General features: G+C 44.2%; 1 protein-coding gene across 1 annotated transcript in view; it reads left to right on the top strand.

Annotated features, from left to right (window-relative positions):
• Positions 1–6,863: 6,863 nt before the first annotated feature.
• The window catches only part of LOC106562099 (inositol 1,4,5-triphosphate receptor associated 1), a 28,512-nt gene continuing 16,453 nt past the window's right edge, over positions 6,864–18,922 (top strand). The window contains exons 1-6 of the mRNA XM_045689122.1: positions 6,864–7,575; positions 7,815–7,944; positions 10,315–10,361; positions 16,180–16,306; positions 16,602–16,761; positions 17,157–17,418. Coding sequence (XP_045545078.1) covers positions 7,390–7,575; positions 7,815–7,944; positions 10,315–10,361; positions 16,180–16,306; positions 16,602–16,761; positions 17,157–17,418 — 912 coding nt within the window. The 5' untranslated portion in view covers positions 6,864–7,389. The remainder of the gene's footprint in view (positions 7,576–7,814; positions 7,945–10,314; positions 10,362–16,179; positions 16,307–16,601; positions 16,762–17,156; positions 17,419–18,922) is intronic.

The raw sequence follows: 18,922 nt of genomic DNA, 5'->3' as shown, positions 1-18,922 counted from the left end.
AATCAAATTTGATTGGTTGATTGATGATTGATTAAGGGAGGAAAAATAAGACAATAATAAAAGCTGTTATAATTGTGATAATCCTCTGTGGTGTGTTTCTGTGACCTGTGCCCAGATCTTCAATGACCCTGCCCTGTCCTAAAGAATCTGATTGCTACTGGTGATTTCCTATTGGTTTATAAAGGAGATGTTATGCAGATGATCTAGAATCATTTGATATGTTAAACTGACTAATGTTAATTCAAAAAGTCCATTAACTGAGTTATTGTTTGCTGGCCTGAGCCAGCAATTGGTGGAGCTGAGGGGAGGGGGTGGGGGTGGCAGCTGGTTTTGATGTGTGGCAGTGAAGGATCAAAACAGGCAAAGGCTACACTCACTGAAGAGCGTCTTGAGGGTTTCCCACTGCAAACTGGCTGCAATAGAGCTGTCTAAAATTAATGTGCATTTTTGACCAGCTTGTGTGATGAGATGTAGCTAGTTGTTATATGTTTTCGTTTGCACATTTTCTGCCGCTTTCGAAGGAATATTCCTTAACTGGGAGGTAAGACTTAATTTTTTTGTATTCTCACCGCTTTCTAACATATCTAACATTCTTAGGGTAAGTATACAGTGGGGGAAAAAAGTATTTGATCCCCTGCTGATTTTGTACGTTTGCCCACTTACAAAGAAATGATCAGTCTATAATTTTAATGGTAGGTTTATTTGAACAGTGAGAGACAGAATAACAACAACAAAAATCCAGAAAAACGCATGTCAAAAATGTTATAAAATTATTTGCATTTTAATGAGGGAAATAAGTATTTGACCCCTCTGCAAAACATGACTTAGAACTTGGTGGCAAAACCCTTGTTGGCAATCACAGAGGTCAGACGTTTGTGTAGTTGGCCACCAGGTTTGCACACATCTCAGGAGGGATTTTGTCCCACTCCTCTTTGCAGATCTTCTCCAAGTCATTAAGGTTTCGAGGCTGACGTTTGGGAACTCAAACCTTCAGCTCCCTCCACAGATTTTCTATGGGATTAAGGTCTGGAGACTGGCTAGGCCACTCCAGGACCTTAATGTGCTTCTTCTTGAGCCACTCCTTTGTTGCCTTGGCCGTGTGTTTTGGGTCATTGTCATGCTGGAATACCCATCCACGACCCATTTTCAATGCCCTGGCTGGGGGAAGGATGTTCTCACCCAAGATTTGACGGTACATGGCCCCGTCCATCGTCCCTTTGATGCGGTGAAGTTGTCCTGTCATCTTAGCAGAAAAACACCCCCAAAGCATAATGTTTCCACCTCCATGTTTGACGGTGGAGATGGTGTTCTTGGGGTCATAGGCAGCATTCCTCCTCCTCCAAACACGGCGAGTTGAGTTGATGCCAGAGAGCTCCATTTTGGTCTCATCTGACCACAACACTTTCACCAGTTGTCCTCTTAATCATGCAGATGTTCATTGGCAAACTTCAGACGGGCATGAATATGTATTCTTGAACAGGGGGATCTTGCGGGCGCTGCAGGATTTCAGTCCTTCACGGCGTAGTGTGTTACCAATTGTTTTCTTGGTGACTATGGTCCCAGCTGCCTTGAGATCATTGACAAGATCCTCCCGTGTAGTTCTGGGCTGATTCCTCACCATTCTCATGATCATTGCAACCCCACGAGGTGAGATCTTGCATGGAGCCCCAGGCCGAGAGATATTGACAGTTCTTTTGTGTTTCTTCCATTTGCGAATAATCGCACCAACTGTTGTCACCTTCTCACCAAGCTGCTTGGCGATGGTCTTGTAGCCCATTCCAGCCTTGTGTAGGTCTACAATCTTGTCCCTGACATCCTTGGAGAGCTCTTTGGTCTTGGCCATGGTGGAGAGTTTGGAATCTGATTGATTGATTGCTTCTGTGGACAGGTGTCTTTTTTACAGGTAACAAGCTGCGGTTAGGAGCAGTCCCTTTAAGAGTGTGCTCCTAATCTCAGCTCGTTACCTGTATAAAAGACACCTGGGAGCCAGAAATCTTTCTGATTGAGAGGGGGTCAAATACTTATTTCCCTCATTAAAATGCAAATCAATTTATAACATTTTTGACATGTGTTTTTCTGGATATTTTTGTTGTTATTCTGTCTCTCACTGTTCAAATAAATCTACCATTAAAATTATAGACTGATCATTTCTTTGTCAGTGGGCAAATGTACAAAATCAGCAGGGGATCAAATACTTTTTCCCCCCACTGTATATGTCTTGTATAACTTCATAATGCAATCTTGATTAATTAATAACTGTAAATATCTAATGTAGGCTACTTGACATCTAGTAAGCTTAGACAACCTCTCTCTGTTTTGTTCTGTAATGTTTCCACAGTCTCTGCTTCGTGTGCTGTTGACTGACCTGCAGTTTCAATTACATGACTGTCACAAATCTAGTCCCTGGTTTGGTTCAAGTTCTGAGTGGTCATTCCTTTCTCTTGCCCAGGGACCCAAAAGGAAAAAACACCTGAGTTCAGGAAACATAAGTTAACAAAAGAACATTCACATTCTAACTGACCCTTAATACATTACCGTGCATGTAAGTATGGTATTATATGCATATAATGCACTTCTACAGAGATCGAATAGTCCTTAACAAGCTAACTCAGACTTTCCGCCCACAATCAAATAGAAATATTTGATATTTTACTTACAAAAACAACACTTCGATTCTAACAATTTCTTCAAACTCAAACTTCAGACTTTTTCAGACTAATTTGTAAACCACTATGACAAGTATCTTATAAGCATTGTCATATTTTTCTTTATACAGAGAGATGTTATGGCCTCGGAGAACTTACTGAATGGAGATCAGAGCTTTCATGGGGAAGAATCTGAATCTAATCTTCTGAGGAGCCAGGGTGAGAACCATGAAAGCAGCAGGCCATCAACTCAGACCAGGCCGATGAGAGAGGACAGAGTGGGATACATAGCACCAGCTCTCTCAAGGGACTCTGGAGTTAGCTCCATAGACCATCACCAGGTGCCGGAAAGCAATGAAAGTAAGCATTGATATTAAAACATGATCATAATACAGAACATCTTGATAACCAGTCATTTATTTTTTCAGAGCAGTAAAGAGAATGCTTTTATTTTTCAAGATGTGTATAGACATTTAAGTTTAAAACTACTTTCACCACTGCACTTTGACTTCTGCTTTTGCTTATTTGAAGTTGTACATGACAAAACGTAATGGATGTTTTAGTGTGGAGCAGCTATGGACCAGAGGATTCTACTGAAGAATCCGTGGACACAAGTACATTTTCTGAGGAAGAGCTACTTGATATAACATTTGAGGCATGCAATACCACTGGCACAGGTACAAATCACCTCTGGTAATAACAGCTGTACATTAGTGTTCTCTTTCTGTACTGGCATGCTTCCTTAGTCTTTGTTCTCCATAGGAGAGGTTCTGGTCTCCACGATCATGCAGTACCTGCAGACGATGACTAGCCAGAGCCCAGAACAGGACAGGCTGAATGCTTTGAATCATATGCTGGACCCTGAGTGCCGGGACCCCGCTATTAGCAAGGCCAAATTCCAATCCACCATGAGGGAGTGGATTGCCCAGTGCAGCCAGGATGGGTAAGGAAAAAACCTTCAGACAGCTAACTGCTATAGAATGTTATAATCAACAACATGCCTCAGAAGTTTTGCCACTAAAAATGACTGAAATGTGTAGTTGATTGCATCTGTTTGTGTGATTAATTTTGATAAAACATTGGTAAGCTTGCTAATCTGCTGTGTACCTATAATTGGAGACTAATGATTGTTTGTATCTTTCAGCATGCATGAGGACGACAAACATATTTCAGGAGAAAACCCTTGTAAAGTGTCTATAAATGGTAAGGTTTTACTTTTGTGGGCAGCCTAGAAATCCGTCTCAGATTACAGTGCTGCACTGATTGTGTTGTTCTTTCAGGGATGGATTTCTCAGGTCCTGAGATCAAAACTGCCTTCTCAGAAGGAGAACAGTGTTATTGGTAAGTTATTCAAGCTTTCTCAGTCACTCATGATTTTACTCTTTCTACGCAGTACTATTTCTGTATTCTACTGTATTCAACTGGCTTCCAGTTGAAGCTCGCATTGGCCCTCCCACCCCTACGGGAGGGCATCTCCTGCTCAGCCCAGTCCAAGCTCTTCTCTGTCCTGGCACCCCAGTGGTGGACAGCAGAGTCCCTGCCCATCTCCGAAAACATCTGAAAACCTACCTCTTCAAACAGTATCTTAAATAATTCTCCTCCTCACCCCCCCCTCCCACAGCCAATTAAAAAAAATAAAATGACACACACACACACACACACACACACACACACACACACCTTCTAGCTCTGACTCTATTGACAGCTATGTTATTGAGGAAAATTTTACTTTCAATGCTTGTGATATGTGGTTGTCCCTCTATCTCAAGATGAATGCACTAACTGTAAGTCACTCTGGATAAGAGTGTCTGCTAAATTACTCAAATTTAAAATGGAAATGTATTAATGCTATAAATCTGACTTCTCCTTTGGCTCTAGTGACTCCAGGGAGCTGCTGGCCACTGTGTCTGAGCTGAAGCATGCACACCGTAGAATGAGTAAGCAGAACAACAGCCTGTTGAGGACTGTATCTCAGTGTGAGGACACCAACCTGCAGCTCACAGTGGAAATCACTGAACTAAGTGCCAAGCTGGCCAGGTACTGTCTGTGAGAATGGAGCAATATGTTGTTTTCAATATTGCAAGGCATGGTAGTTCTGATGATTTACTGTTGTAAAACTGTCTGTGTGACATCTCCAGTGCCCAGCGCTCAGCAAGGAGAACCAGGTCCCTTGTAGATGAGCTGGAGGAGGCCAGGAGAGCCCTGAGGGAGGCAAAGGAGAGAGCCAGCCAAGCCCAGGCTAGCAGCTGCAAACTGGTACTGCACTCAGCTCTTAGCAGGAAATGACATATAAGGAAATGACATACAAATGGCTTAGGCCAGAGTGTGGATGATTTTATTGGAATGTATACATTTCCATGTACATTGCACCTTTTTTCAATTTTAGACCAAAGAATGTGACTGTCTGAAAGCACACATTAAAGTGCTTGAAGACAAGGTAACTTTGATCTTTATTATTATTTTATAATGTATGTACAATGTTTGTGATGCCACATACGGTACATTATATGTCTGTGACACAATCCCTTTAATATCTGCAGAATGAACAACTCACACTCGAGGGGACTTGTTCTGAAGATTGTCTCAACAAATTGAGGATGGTTAATGCTGAGATGAGGGTAAGAACTGTTGGCCAGAACATCTCTGTCTGTCACTGAGCTAAGAGTGCAGTAATAGAGATCCTCTAATTTGTTTTGCAGGAGGAACTTGAAAATACCCTTGTCATGCTGGCTATAAGAGACAGGGAACTCACTAAGGTTAGTATACCATACCTTCACACATAGACGGTTCATTCTCTGTTTTACAATGACTGCATTTGTTGATTTTTTTTTTTCCTGTTCATTTCCAGAAAGACATACTGATGGATAAGCTGAAGAACTCTCATCTGGAGAACCATAGAATCATTGAGGTATCTTCATAATAACATTCATCATCTCAAGTGCCTGTAGTTATGCCTGTGTGCTAGCAGAAAGTAGCTCTGATTGTTTTTTTCCTGTCATTGAAGGGGCTACAGTCAGAGTTTCTGCATTTATCAGAGCATTCCCAGCAAGCTCTTTTGAGGTAAGTGCTGTCGATCATTTCTATGTCCATATGCTACTCGTCATTGTTTTTGTTACCAACATCTCACCCAACAGCTGTTCAGGTGACATATTTGTTGGAGCTCATTCGTTACTGAGAATGTATGTGAGTGACATCATCACAATGGGACATGCTAGGGGTCAGTGGGGTCAGTGTGTTTAACCTGGTGGTGTGCTGCTGTAATTCATAGGTTTGACATGCACTGTGGCAGTCCACCAGGTTTCCAGGGAAGGAGTGGAGTTGTTCCTAATCATCGCTCTTTGCATGCTGAGATCCAGGACATTCAGCAGGTGACAAAGGCTTTAGTTCTGCAGTTGGTTATCAAAAGCTCTATCGCGTTACTATAGGTTTATTATAATGATGTATTTCCCTCAGCAACGTGGGGTTCTTGAGGAGATGACTGGTCCAGTATGTGGGGTTCGATCATCTCACACTCAGAGGGACGATATCCAAAACATAATTCACAGGATCAAGTCTGCTGAGCTGGCCCACCTTCTCCACGCACACTACCCAGAGAGGGTGAGAATTTACACACACTCGAGCACACACACACACACGCACAGCACACACACACACACACACACACACACACACACACACACACACACACACACACACACACACACACACACACACACACACACACACACACACACACACACACACATAAATACTAACACTGACTTCTCCTGTGTCTCTTGTATGGTAAAAGTGTAGGAAGCTGTTTTGAGGGTCTGATGTCTGTTCAATCACTCAGGACTCTGTTGGCAGTTGTGCTGTTGAGACCCTGGAGAGGCCAAATCCCCACAGCCAGCAGTCACTGCCTAGCATCAAGCAGCAGCTGGTTAATGTGTATGTGAGTTTTTATCCCCTTCTCTCTTCTGTTGTGATTACTGACATAATAAAAGTACAACAATGGTTGCTATTTATTGAAACCCATTCTGACAATAAAAAAGAAAGCCCTGTGTTGCTACTTGCCAGAGCAATTATATGGACTACTATTATGTCATCCGCAGTAGTTACTGGCGTTCTGTCTAAGATGTTAGAGATAAGTGCAGTTTTAGGATCCTTGGTTGCTTCAAGATGTAACAATGTGTGAGTGAGTTGTTTATAAAGTCCAGGCTGTTCTTCCAGACTGAAGGAACTGGAGCTGCAGACGACTCTGTGGGAGGAGAGAGAGGAGAAGGTGGCGGAACAGCGGAGGCTACGGGAGCAGCAGGAGCAGAAGCAGAAGCCCCAGGTCAAGAGGGAAGCTGTGGTGAACTGGTGGAGAGCCCTTAAGGTGGAGGGGAGTAGGACCAAGGCCAAGCCTGAAGACACCCTGACCCAGCCCAGCCAGGTCCTCACTGAGACAGAGTCCAAGCTCCAACAGGAAGAGCACACCATCACAAAGATTAAGGAACAGGTATGCCACCTTGAGGCGGCTCTGAGAACTGCCCAGGAGGGCGTAGCTGAGCACAGAAACATTCAGGACAGGGTGAGAGTTCTTCACAACGACAAGGAGACCAACACGGTGAGAGAGGGACCTGGCTGGACTGGAGAGGAGGCATCAAAGGAGCGTAAGGACGTGGCTGTGGCTACAGACCCTGTGGAGGACCCAGGTAGATCAGAGAAGGTAGCAGGCCAGTTTGTGACCTCAGAGGGTCTGCTGGTGACCCTCAGGAGGATGGAGGCCATGGTCAGCAGTGCCTTGGAGGCAGCTGAGCTGGTTAGGGAGAGTCAGCGAAGGGTCAGCCAGGTCAAGGAGAGGATGGAGAGCATCACTCAGAAGATGGAGGAAGCTCTGACCAGAGCAGGGGACACAGAGGGTCAGCTCAGTGCCCTGGAGGCCAGGGTCACAGCCAAACCTCAGGTCAGTTTGCATAGTCTTTTCTGTGTATTACAAGAATAGTGAGCTCAAATTAGCCCTGACAGTAAAAGTTTTCATGAATCTGCATTTTGAATATGCAGCCCCACATATATGCTCACACGTCTGCTTTTGCAATGATTACCAATGATCTACTAGGCTGTATTTGTTTTCCTCCTGTAAAACTCTTAAAAGTTATTTACAGCTGTTTCATTTGCATTTCCTCTCTCTCTTCTGTTCCGAAGTTGCCAGGTCCGATAGGGCAGACAGCCCAGCCTGATGTTGAAGCTATAGGCGGAGACACACCCAGGAACCCCTCTCCTCCAGAGCCTGTGACCGAAAGCTACAGCAAGTCTCGATGGCCCCTTATAAGCGGTATGATGAGACTACTACTACTGAAATACAGGGCAAACACAGCATTTGTATGTCACTGACTGTAGCAGTATTAATTAGCCTACTCTACTGTAGGAGCAGAAACACAGAGGGAAACAAATTAGTTAGCCACTTTCCTTTTTATTAGTAATCGCTGGGGATGCTACTGAAATAGACCCAGCAGACTGTAACGTACACAAAGCAGCTGGCGCAGAGGCTGAAGGCCCCTTGGTGAGTGTCACTCATCATGAAGGGTTTACTGTGACCATCATGGGCCTTGCCCTTGTTTTCTGTGTCTCAGGAGCCCAAGCCCTATTATCTGGGGAGGAATAGAGGAAGCCCCTCAGTAGAAACACCAGGATGTAAACAGTGAACATTTGGTGTGGTTTGCTCTCACAGCTAGAGGGAAGACCAGCTCTGTTTGGTTCACATGAAAGGGAGCAATGCTCATGTGACCTCCATGAGGAGAGTCCATCTATGCAAAGTCACAGCCTTATTGTTTATTGTTCGGTCAAGTTGATGAGTTTAGAAAATCTTGAGAATGCTGGAGATCAGTGGAAGTTGTTTGGTATGAACAGGCCTACTGGTCAGTGTTTGTAGTGTGTTGGCGATCAGATCACTACATTAGTTCTACAGTATAGTGTAGTTTATCACCTGACCCTTGCCCCTGTTCTGCCAGGCTATTTGTGGTGATGAGAAGTCTTCTATTTGCTTAACAAATGAAGCATCTGCCATGAGAACAGCAGTATGCTAGAAGCATCCTCTGATGCTCAAATAACATTATGACACTTACCTTACGCATTCTCACCTGGCAGGCATTCTCACACAACCATAGAATATGGCACATACTGCATGTAGGTACTGCAGGCAATGCAGGTGGGATATGTGATATGTGGACTACTGAAAGCCAGCACCAGGCTAATGTAATATCTCTGAATGTGGGCTGTGTGTCATCTAACACAATTGATGTGACTCCTGGCGGCTTTCACTTCAGAAGGAACTAAAAGGAGCTCTGGATGCCAGCATCGGCTCTAGCTTGATATTCAAAATCAAATGCAATCCATCCAGTAAGACAGGATGAACCCCCAGCCCTCCCCGCATGGAAATGAAGATATTTGGAATATACTTTGCAAATGTAGGCCTGTTAAGGTGTTAGTAAAAGGCTAGTATTCCAACACACTGACTATAACATCTCCTGAAATAAGCTTGTAGGATAGTAGCCTTCGTCTGTTTACCTTGTTATCTACATTTTACTAAGTCACTCTACTCCGATTTACCCGTAAAACCCTAAAAGCTATTTTATATCCCCTGCACATCGGTTTCATACCAACCAGGGCAGTTTAATATGGGCTTGTGTTTATTAGAACATATTAACTAGAATTCAAGTATGTTTTGCTCATACTGAACATTTTGTGCCAAAACATTTGTATTTAGTAGTACGGTAAACTAAAGCAATATTGTACATAGTGTACTGTAGGCCCTATCATTATGTACAGTATCACTTGTACAGGTGTTTATGGGTTTTTACTTGAGAAATACCTAAAGGACTCGAGCAAAGACTTGTGGAACAGGTGTATGTCACTATCAAGAGATTGGCTCAATTCACATGCACATGTAACAAGATATTGAAATTGTTTTACTGAAATCAGCAGTGGCAGGAGCAAATGTGACATTTCTACTATAGTCAGAAGCAAAAGGGCTCTTATGACCATTTATGCTTTTCTGAGCCTGAGAACTCTTGGTGGCGACGTTGTAAAATAAATACTAGACAAGAATGAAGTGCTTCCGAGATGGTTTGCCAACGTGAAGTGCAAACGGATGTTTTCCTGTCTGTCCACTGTTGGAGTTGGATAGCTGTGATGTGGTTTCTTTTCTCAACCTGCCACTGACCCCAGCATGAATGAATTCTAGATCCTTGTGATCATTGTATTTCCCTCTGTAATTAGATCTGAAAGCCATGAGGACGTTTCCAGTGATAAGGATGCTTCAAGTAGCATGTAGCATTGGTGTCATTTAGATTTCTGTTTGTTCGCAATGACGGAACGACACTGTCTTTCAGGAGAGGTTCAAAAGGATATGACACAATAGGCCTGCCGTGGGCCAAGTGCTTTCAACCAGAGGATCAAGCTTCCCATGAAACTGGTTGCCAGGTTATTGTTGCCCCTAGAAATGGAGGTAGGGGGTGAGGTAGAGGACTTCCTGAAATACTGTCCGGTCCACCAATTAGACAGACAGCTCAATCGGTGCGTCATCCTCAGAGGAATACTCCCCAATTCAGTGCATTTTAATGGCATTCATTTACATGACATACAGTACAGTACCAGTAAGATGCAAATTGAGCCCTTCTCACTTTCTCTGGTTTGGTTCAAACAGGTGCCATTTATTCACGAACTGGAGGAGGCAGCAACAGTGGCAGCAAGGTAAGAGATATATATATATTTTTTGTTGTTGGTACTCTTGGTGTTGTATAGGCTAACATAACAAAGAAGAAATATTATTTGCAAGTTCATATTTTACTACACGTCTTCCCACTTTGCCTACAATTCTGATCGATTTCATGTTTTTCCTGGTGTAATGACAGTTCACTGCCTGAATCATTATTATGTTTGTCTTATAACCTGGATGACTAGGCTCTTTGTTCTCTGTATCTGTTCAGTAGCATGATCCCGCATGTGCTGACAGCCTATGCCTCTGAATGGAACTTTGCTTTTTGATCTAATTGAGTAAAATACGAGAGGAATATCTAAAATGTTTTCTACAGCCCTTTCTCCTTTTCTCTCTAATCCTTTCTGGGCTTCAAACACCCAAACCTGAGATAAACAATTATCCTCACACTGTAGCAGAGGCATGTCAGCCCATATTAGAGCAAACTGTACTGCTGCTCCCAGAACAGTGAGATACAGGCTAGCTGTGTCGTTATTGGATCATTTAATAATCACGCACTAACAGAAGGCCTTTTCTCTTTGTTGTGATCTGATTTCAAATGTAAACAGGTTCCATAATGTGTCTGCTGTTACTGGTTCCACCTTCCACTTACTTTATGTGATGTGTAGCATCGCTTGTTTCTCATACTGTCTCTTATGGTCTTACAGTCTATTAATGACCTTTAAAAAGCTTGTGACCTCAGATAATCCATAACATTTGAGAAGCTTATCATGAGAGATTTTTTAGTCTGTGTGCCTCTGTATGTAGAGAACAGAGGATGCAGATGTGTACATGTGCATGAGTATGTACGTGCGTGTATGTCTGTGTGTTTATTTTAGGGGCTCAGTAGGAGCCACCCACCCACCCTTCATTTACTGAGGTTATGTGACTGCTTGGAAGACTGTTTACACCCTAAACCGTGTCCTAGACTCCAATCTGGTGGGGGATGGAGGAATGATAGTTTGAGTTATAAGGTGTTTTGATCAAACACACACACGTCCAAACTCTACCCTTCCCTGGTCAGACCTCTGCCCCCACAGAATGATCACAGAGAGAAAAAATAGCAACGTGGCGCTCACAGGCAGAGTACGAGCTCAGAGTTCAGCTCAGAGTTGGAGTGTAATTCAGGAGATGTGATCAGTCAGGGCTGAGTGGAGTTGAGCGGCAGCCTTAGAGAAGAGCTGTACACACACAGCAGCAGCAGCCCAGAGAGGCACACAGAGCCTTCTCCTTAAATGGTCAAAGCTCCCAGGAGTGAAAGAGAGGCTGGTGCTGGGAAAAAAAGACGGGGAAAGGAAAAGAGACAGCCAGGGATAGCTAGATTTTCTGTGAAAAAATCTGGGAATTACAGTTTGACTGAGGGAAGGTTCTGTCGGGTGTTTTATGTGGAGTTTATGCGGAGCTAAGCAGTGAAGGTGGTATCACTCACAGGAGGTTACAGGTACAGCTATTGATCTATTCTCTGCTCTGTGGACAGGTAGACATGATGTATTGTGCGCACGTTTTATTTGTTTAGAGATTAGAGAGTCTGCAGCTGCATGATATGCACGTTATCATTAGTATCTTTGGCTATGTACATCGAGTTGACAGCCATGTAAACATTTGCACTGTTCATGATCACTTTGGGGTTATTATGACTTTGTTGGAATATGCATATCTCTGCTGAGGGTCTATAGGCTGTCACTTGTTGGGAAGATAGCAATAGTTTGCTAAGGGAGAACAATAATTACAAGACTTGGTTGAAAGTTGCACATACTGGGATTCTATGCATGACCAGCAGATGCTAATGATTTATTTGTTTCTTTGCTATACTGTATATAGCCATGATAGTCTAAATGGCATTGGTATTTTGAACAAGCTCACTTGCCTCCCCCTCTATCTCTTCCCATCCATCTCTCATCTTTCTCACACTCCCTCCATATCCTGTTATCTGGGATGGTGGCTGTGTAACCACCACTTCCTCTGCCGGTCCTGTACTCCCTGTGCTTTACATAACCAAATTTTAAACAAATCTTGCAACAGGCAGAGAGAGGGCTTACGTAACAGGGGAGAAGGGGGTCGGGGCGAACGCTCTGCTCAGCTCACTTTATCATGAGGGAGCAGCGAGGCCAGCCCTTTGCCTTGCCGTGAGGTAACTCTGTGGCCCTCAGGGACCTGCCTGCTAAAGGGGACAGGCTGGAGGTTCCCAAAAATAGCTCTGGTCAGGGGAGAGAGAGGCTGAGAGGCCCTGTGTGTCCAGTGGACAGAGCCTTGCAGGCGTGGATGTACTCCCGGGCCCGGCAGGAAATAATCAGAGTGATTCAATTACACTGCAATATTCATCTCATTGTGTCTCTGTTTAGACTCCTGCAGCTCAGCTTGGCCCCCTCGACTCTGTTTGCTTTGAAATTGACTCTCACTGTGGACTCCCAGAAACTACCTCAGCCCAGGACATTGCTTCTAAATTGCAGTTTTGCACTGTAAAAACAACAACAACAACACCCACAAATCTAGTTGTTTCAATAAATTGTTATTTAGTAACTGGGTCCACAATATTGTTTGTTTACTCAACTTTTCGTTCCAGATGTTACCTAAACAACAACAAAAAGTAGTTGGTCCAAACTTAGCTCTAACTTGAGAAAACTTTGATCAACTTGATCAACTTAAAATGATGTGTGCTCAACTTTCCCATATGCTCATTCAACAAAAAAAGTATTATTTGGGCATCTTACCTTAAAAAAGGCTATAGAACTAGTTACACACAGAGTGCTGTTAACATACAGTACAATGTTTTCAACTTACATATTTGACACACGTTGACACACATGATTGCATTGCGTATGTTCATTTATACGGTAATTGTTGTTCAACATTGTCACGACTTCCACTGAAGTCGGCTCCTCTCCTGAGGGTTTATGTTTCCTCCTGCTTGGTGTGCGCCCAGTGTAAGGCTCCTAGACACCTGCCCAGAGGTAAGCTACATCCCTTACCCGTTCCACAACGGCCTTGGTCACACCTGTCGGGGGATTTCCTGACAGATCTTCCTCCTTCACAGGGAAACACCACGATCCTGGTCGTTGTGGATCGTTTTCCTGTCGTCTCCTCCCTCTGCCCGGTCTCCCTACGGCCCTACAAACCGCGGAGGCCCTGTTTACACATGTCTTCCGGCACTACGGGGTTCCGGAGGATATAGTGTCTGATCGAGGTCCCCAGTTCACTTCGAGAGTCTAGAGGGCGTTCATGGAACGTCTGGGGGTCTTGATCAGCCTCACCTTTCACCCCGAGAGTAATGGGCAGGTGGAGAGAGTAAACCAGGATGTGGGCAGGTTTCTGCGGTCCTATTGCCAGGACCGGCCGGGGAAGTGGGCGGCATTCGTGCCCTGGGCAGAGATGGAGCAGAACTCGCTCCACCACTCCTCCACTAAGCTCTGCCCCTTTCAGTGTGTATTGGGGTACCAGCCGGTTCTGGCACCGTGGCATCAGAGTCAGACCGAGGCTCCTGCGGTGGACGATTGGTTCAGGCGCGCGGAGGAGACATGGGAAGCCACCCATGGTGGTTGGTCCGCTCCAGGAGTCTGAGGTGCAGGAGGTTCCTCCGCCCCCTCTGGACATCGAGGGGGACCCGGCGTACTCTGTCCGTTCCATCCTGGATTCGAGGCGTCGGGTGGGGGGCCTTCAGTACCTCGTGGAGTGGGAGGGGTACGGTCCGGAGGAGAGGTGCTGGGTTCCGGTGGCGGATGTGTTGGACCCTGAACTTCTACGGGTGTTTCACCGGCCGGATCGCCCTGCGCCTCGACCTCCGGGTCGTCCCCGAGGCCGGTGTTGGTGCGCCGCTGAAGCCGCATGTCAAGGGGGGGTACTGTGACGACTTCCGCCGAAGTCGGCTCCTCTCCTTGTTCGGGCGGCGTTCGGCGGTCGACGCCACCGGTTTTCTAGCCATTGCCGCTCCATTTTTTATTTATCCATTTGTTTTGTCTTGTTCCCTGCACACCTGGTTTTCATTCCCCAATCACACTACATGTATTTATTCCTCTGTTCCCCCTCATGTCTTTGTGTGAAATTGTTTGTGTGTTACGTTTTTTTGTACGCACTAGGCTTGCGTGCGTTTTTCCTGTGTTATTTCACAAAGCCTGTTTGTGTTGTTATACATTTGATGTTTTGTGACTGTTTTGCGCGCTTTACACTTTGCCTTGTTGGCTGGAGTTTTTTTGACGCAGCTGCATCCGTCTGTATCTCTCCCCTGCCGAAATAAAGTGTGCGCCCGTTCACAATTCTCTGCTCTCCTGCACCTGACTTCACCACAAGTACGCACACGCCTGACAAACATGTCCTCACCTGGAATTTGAACTCACAAGCTCGTGGTTCAAGGCATTCTGATCTTCCTGCTACACCACCCAAATAACAATTTATAGTTGAACATATGAGACAATTTAAGCAAACATTGTTTCCTAATGTTGGAGCTAAGTTTGGGCCAACACATGTTTTTAAGTACAGGTAACGCTTTGACCGAAAAGTTGAGTAAATCAAAAAAAAAAAGCTGTGGAACCAGTTACTTATTAATATTTACTTGAAACATTTACAGTGTGTCAAAACCCTTGCAATGTTGCACAGTCACAGTGCAGCAGTCTTTCTGGACTGCCTTTATTTGTCACTGTGTGACTGTTCTTTAGATCATGGTTTTATCAGTATCTTAGCTATGTTTGAAAGTGTTCTCTCTACGTCATCTCCTTCATCATGTACAGATATAGAAGTGTGTAGGAGTAAATACGCAGGCTTGATGAGGAGGAGACCTCCGGTACTGAACCTGACCTCACTAAACCCTCACACTAATGGAAGTAGCAGCGTTCTCTGATGTTTGACAATACACTAGAGATTTATAACAGCTTGTTATTAACTTTTATGACAAATCATTTGTCTGTTTATTGTAGTATGTTAGACATGAGACCCGAGTGCATTTTGTGTTGTCTATGAGTGGTTCATCACAGCTCCAGCTGTAGAAAGTTGGCCTATCTGGACATTGTGTTTTGTGAAGGCCATAACAGGACAGTGATTTAATTTGGTCAGTGTTGGGTCTTGTTTTTCTTATCAGAGAATGGCACACGGTTCTCCTGGCTCATTGGCTCAATGTGATTATGGAAAATAAAAGGCCATGTCCTTACAAAGGGGTCAAGCAACTCCAGTTATATTTTAAGTCAATCAAACTGAAAATAAATTGTTTTTCAAGGTTTTGTTCTAGCTCACATTTGCTGTTCCTGGGTGTGGACAATGTGCTTTTTACATCTATAAAAACAATTAGACAATAGGAACATAAGTACTTTCATGTTGCTGAGGCCTGGTCTAAATATCCCTCTTGTTCCTAGGAGAACACTAAACGGTCTACTTCCTCCCTTGTGAGGGATGGGTCTATTAGCCTCACGTTCCCAGCATCCTCTAGCCACGTTAGCCATGTTTGTCATGACATTTACCAGCAATCCTGTACTGTGTCTGGACTCAGGACTCAGGAAGCCATTCCTCATTGAAATGTGCACTCTGGATTACTTGTGATCAAAGATAAGAGGGTGAATGTGTTCTGTTCTACAGCTTATTGTTTTTTCCTTCTGCTTAGTGAATACTGAACACATATCACTGAATCCCTCATTGCCGGCATGTCAGAAAAATCCATTGACGCATTCTCTCTCTCTTCTTTTTCTTTTTTTTCTGTCAAAATAGGCTAGATCTGATACGGCTAACAGCCCCATGAAACACTAAACATAGGTAGGGACTAGGAGATGATGAGTGTGGATGACACAACATACTTCATGAATGGATAATGGAGGGTTGTTTTCTCTCTGTCAGAGCTGTGACGATTCAGAGCCACCCTGCACTGATGACAACAAACCAAGCCAAGTCCAATGTCCTGACTTTGTCCAAGACCAAAAGCACAACAGTACCAGCAGTGATGGTCCTGCACCTGCATTTTTAGGTAATAGATCCATTGTCATCTTCAAATCAAAATCCAATGTATTTGTCACATACACAGTTTACAGCAGGTATAATAGGTGCAGCGAAATGCTCATGTGCACCTCACATTTCTTCCACTTCCTTTTGGCAGGTCATACAGTGCTACCATTCATTTGCCTGTCATTTCTGCTCCTATCTCCTGTCCATCTGCTTCTTTAATGTGTTTTGTTTTCAAACGTCTGCTACTCTGCCTACAACATGTTGTTAGTGTGACTGGGACCTCCCTGTCTGACCGTGTTGGTTCCTCCCTCTTGTAGGTTTCATCCCAGTGTCAGAGACACAAACGCCCCCAGTGTCCCCATCACAAGTCTTCCTCCAGTACGAGTGTGCACCTCCTCTTACCGTCCCACCGGAAACACCCCCTCAGTCTGCCTGTGTCAGTCATGCTGCCGCTCACACTGAGGAGAATGTAGCAGGGTTAGTGTTTATATTCTCTCTCTTTTACAAGAAGAGGATATTGCATGTGTTTAGATTAACATCCCCCCACACTGAAGAGCTAGGCTAAGGTGAGACTGTGCAGGGATGCCAGTGTTTACATGGTCACACACCAGCGCCCCAATAATATACAAGGGCACTCAGTATGTTCGTAGGAGGAAGCGGGAACTGTCAGAAGATTGCATAAAGTGTGTTAGGAAAGGCCCACCCTCCGGGTTTAGAATGAGGAGGTGGTGGTATTTCACAGAGCAAGAAGCAGTGGAAGTTATCACAAATATTCAAGCTGATATACGGGTTATAATTGTGTTTGACATGATTTTGGAGAGATTTAACTGTTGATTATGGATAAAGAACAGTGTGTTGATGTGTTTGATCAGTCTCAGATCGGAGGATCCTAGTTGCCGTGACTACTGTCAGTCAGAGGCCCGCGACTGTGGGAGTGGCCAAGCATTGCCGCCTGGAGACTGTGGGAGAAGTCAGCCATCAAACCCAGGAGACAGTGGTAGTAAAGCCTCTGAACCAGAAGATCGTGGGAGGAGCAACACATTACAACCAACAGATATTGGGTGTGATCTAGAGCATTGTGGGAGTTTCCATTCTCGAGATCTACCGACGGTTTTAATAACAGGCTCAGATAAAGTAAGTTAGGACTGAATACTTTTTAATATCTTTAATGACGATAGGCTCTTTTATGATTAAATACTCGAGTGATTCCCAAATCATTGTAGTTAAAAAATAACACTCACACACACTTCTAAATGGGCAGAGACAGAAACATAAGCAAGTTATTTTACCCATTTAAGGTGTACACATCCTTCCAAAGCCATGGTTTCCTACACAAACACCCCCTCCCATACCCAGGAACAGAGTGAGTGGTGCTTGTCTGCTCCTGTGGGGGGCACGGGTTGGCTGATGGTTAGAGAGGCAGGGCAGGATGGGGGGTGCTGGGCTGGGTGGGGTTAGAATGGAGCAGGGGGTCCTGGAGTGAGCCCTGGCAAAGACCATTAGTCTCAGAGAGGGAGACTCCAGTTAGAATGTGACCTCCGTCAACCCCAACAGAGCTCTGACTGATGGCATGTCTGATTTGGATGATTCTGGCTCTGCTGTATGACATTTTCACAGAGTATTATTTCCATAGGCATGTTGAAATGGATAGGATAAATAATTGTATTTGTTTCCCCTTTAGAATCAGATTATGATTGTGTGGTTAGATATGCTCGTTTTAGTGTAAATATGGTAGTTCATGCTAACCTTGCTCTATGACGATTTAATTGCAACCCTTCTAACCTTTCATCCTCCATTGTGCTACCTCGCTGCCTCCACGTTTGATTTGCCTGTCGTAGATGTTTAGATTCGTTACAAGACAACGGTATCTTGTTTTTCTTTGTTCATTCTCAGAATTAAGTAAATCTAACTTTAATAGCTGGAAGAATGCGTTCCTCTGGGATTCCCGTTCTCCCAGATTAACTTGGCTCATCCGCCCCCACCTCTGGGGAGAGAAAGGTCACATTTGTTTATGCACTGTTCTGGAAGCTGCAGGACTTGTTAGTCAGGTCTAACACTAGAGAGAAGCAGCTGATATGTCTGTGTGATGGTTTGTCTGATACGTTATTACAGTAATATGCCGCTAGAGAGTTGTGCTGGATCTGGAAAATTGCAATGATAATTCATTGCATCATAACCAAGTTATTTGAGAGAAGGGCGATTCCATTGTAACAGAGTGACGCTGAGACTCTCTCTTTCACTTTGCAAAGTTTAAAGGCCCAATGCAGCCGTTTCTACCTCAATATCAAATCATTTCTGCATAACAATTAAGGACCTTACTAACCACGTTTCTATCCAAACATTTCATTCGGATAAATTACCTAACGCATGAAAAAAAGTCACCACCGGGCTGATGGAAACATAAAATGCCGTTACAATTTTATAAATGCCGACAAACAATTTGTTCATTTGACATGGTGAGATCTTTTTGTGTAGGTAAAATTAATTATCTAAAAAATGGTGGTGGAAATTTATGGGCAAATATTGATATAATAACCATCATATCGAAGTAAACTTGGAGTCAAGTGATGATATGTTGGGTTGTCCTCCCACTATGACTCTGGGAAGCATGCTGTTAATTAAGCTACAGATGAAATAA

Source organism: Salmo salar, chromosome ssa11 (genome assembly GCF_905237065.1).
Source record: "Salmo salar chromosome ssa11, Ssal_v3.1, whole genome shotgun sequence".
Taxonomy (NCBI): Eukaryota; Metazoa; Chordata; class Actinopteri; order Salmoniformes; family Salmonidae; genus Salmo; species Salmo salar.
This window is presented reverse-complemented; position numbering and strand designations above follow the sequence as displayed.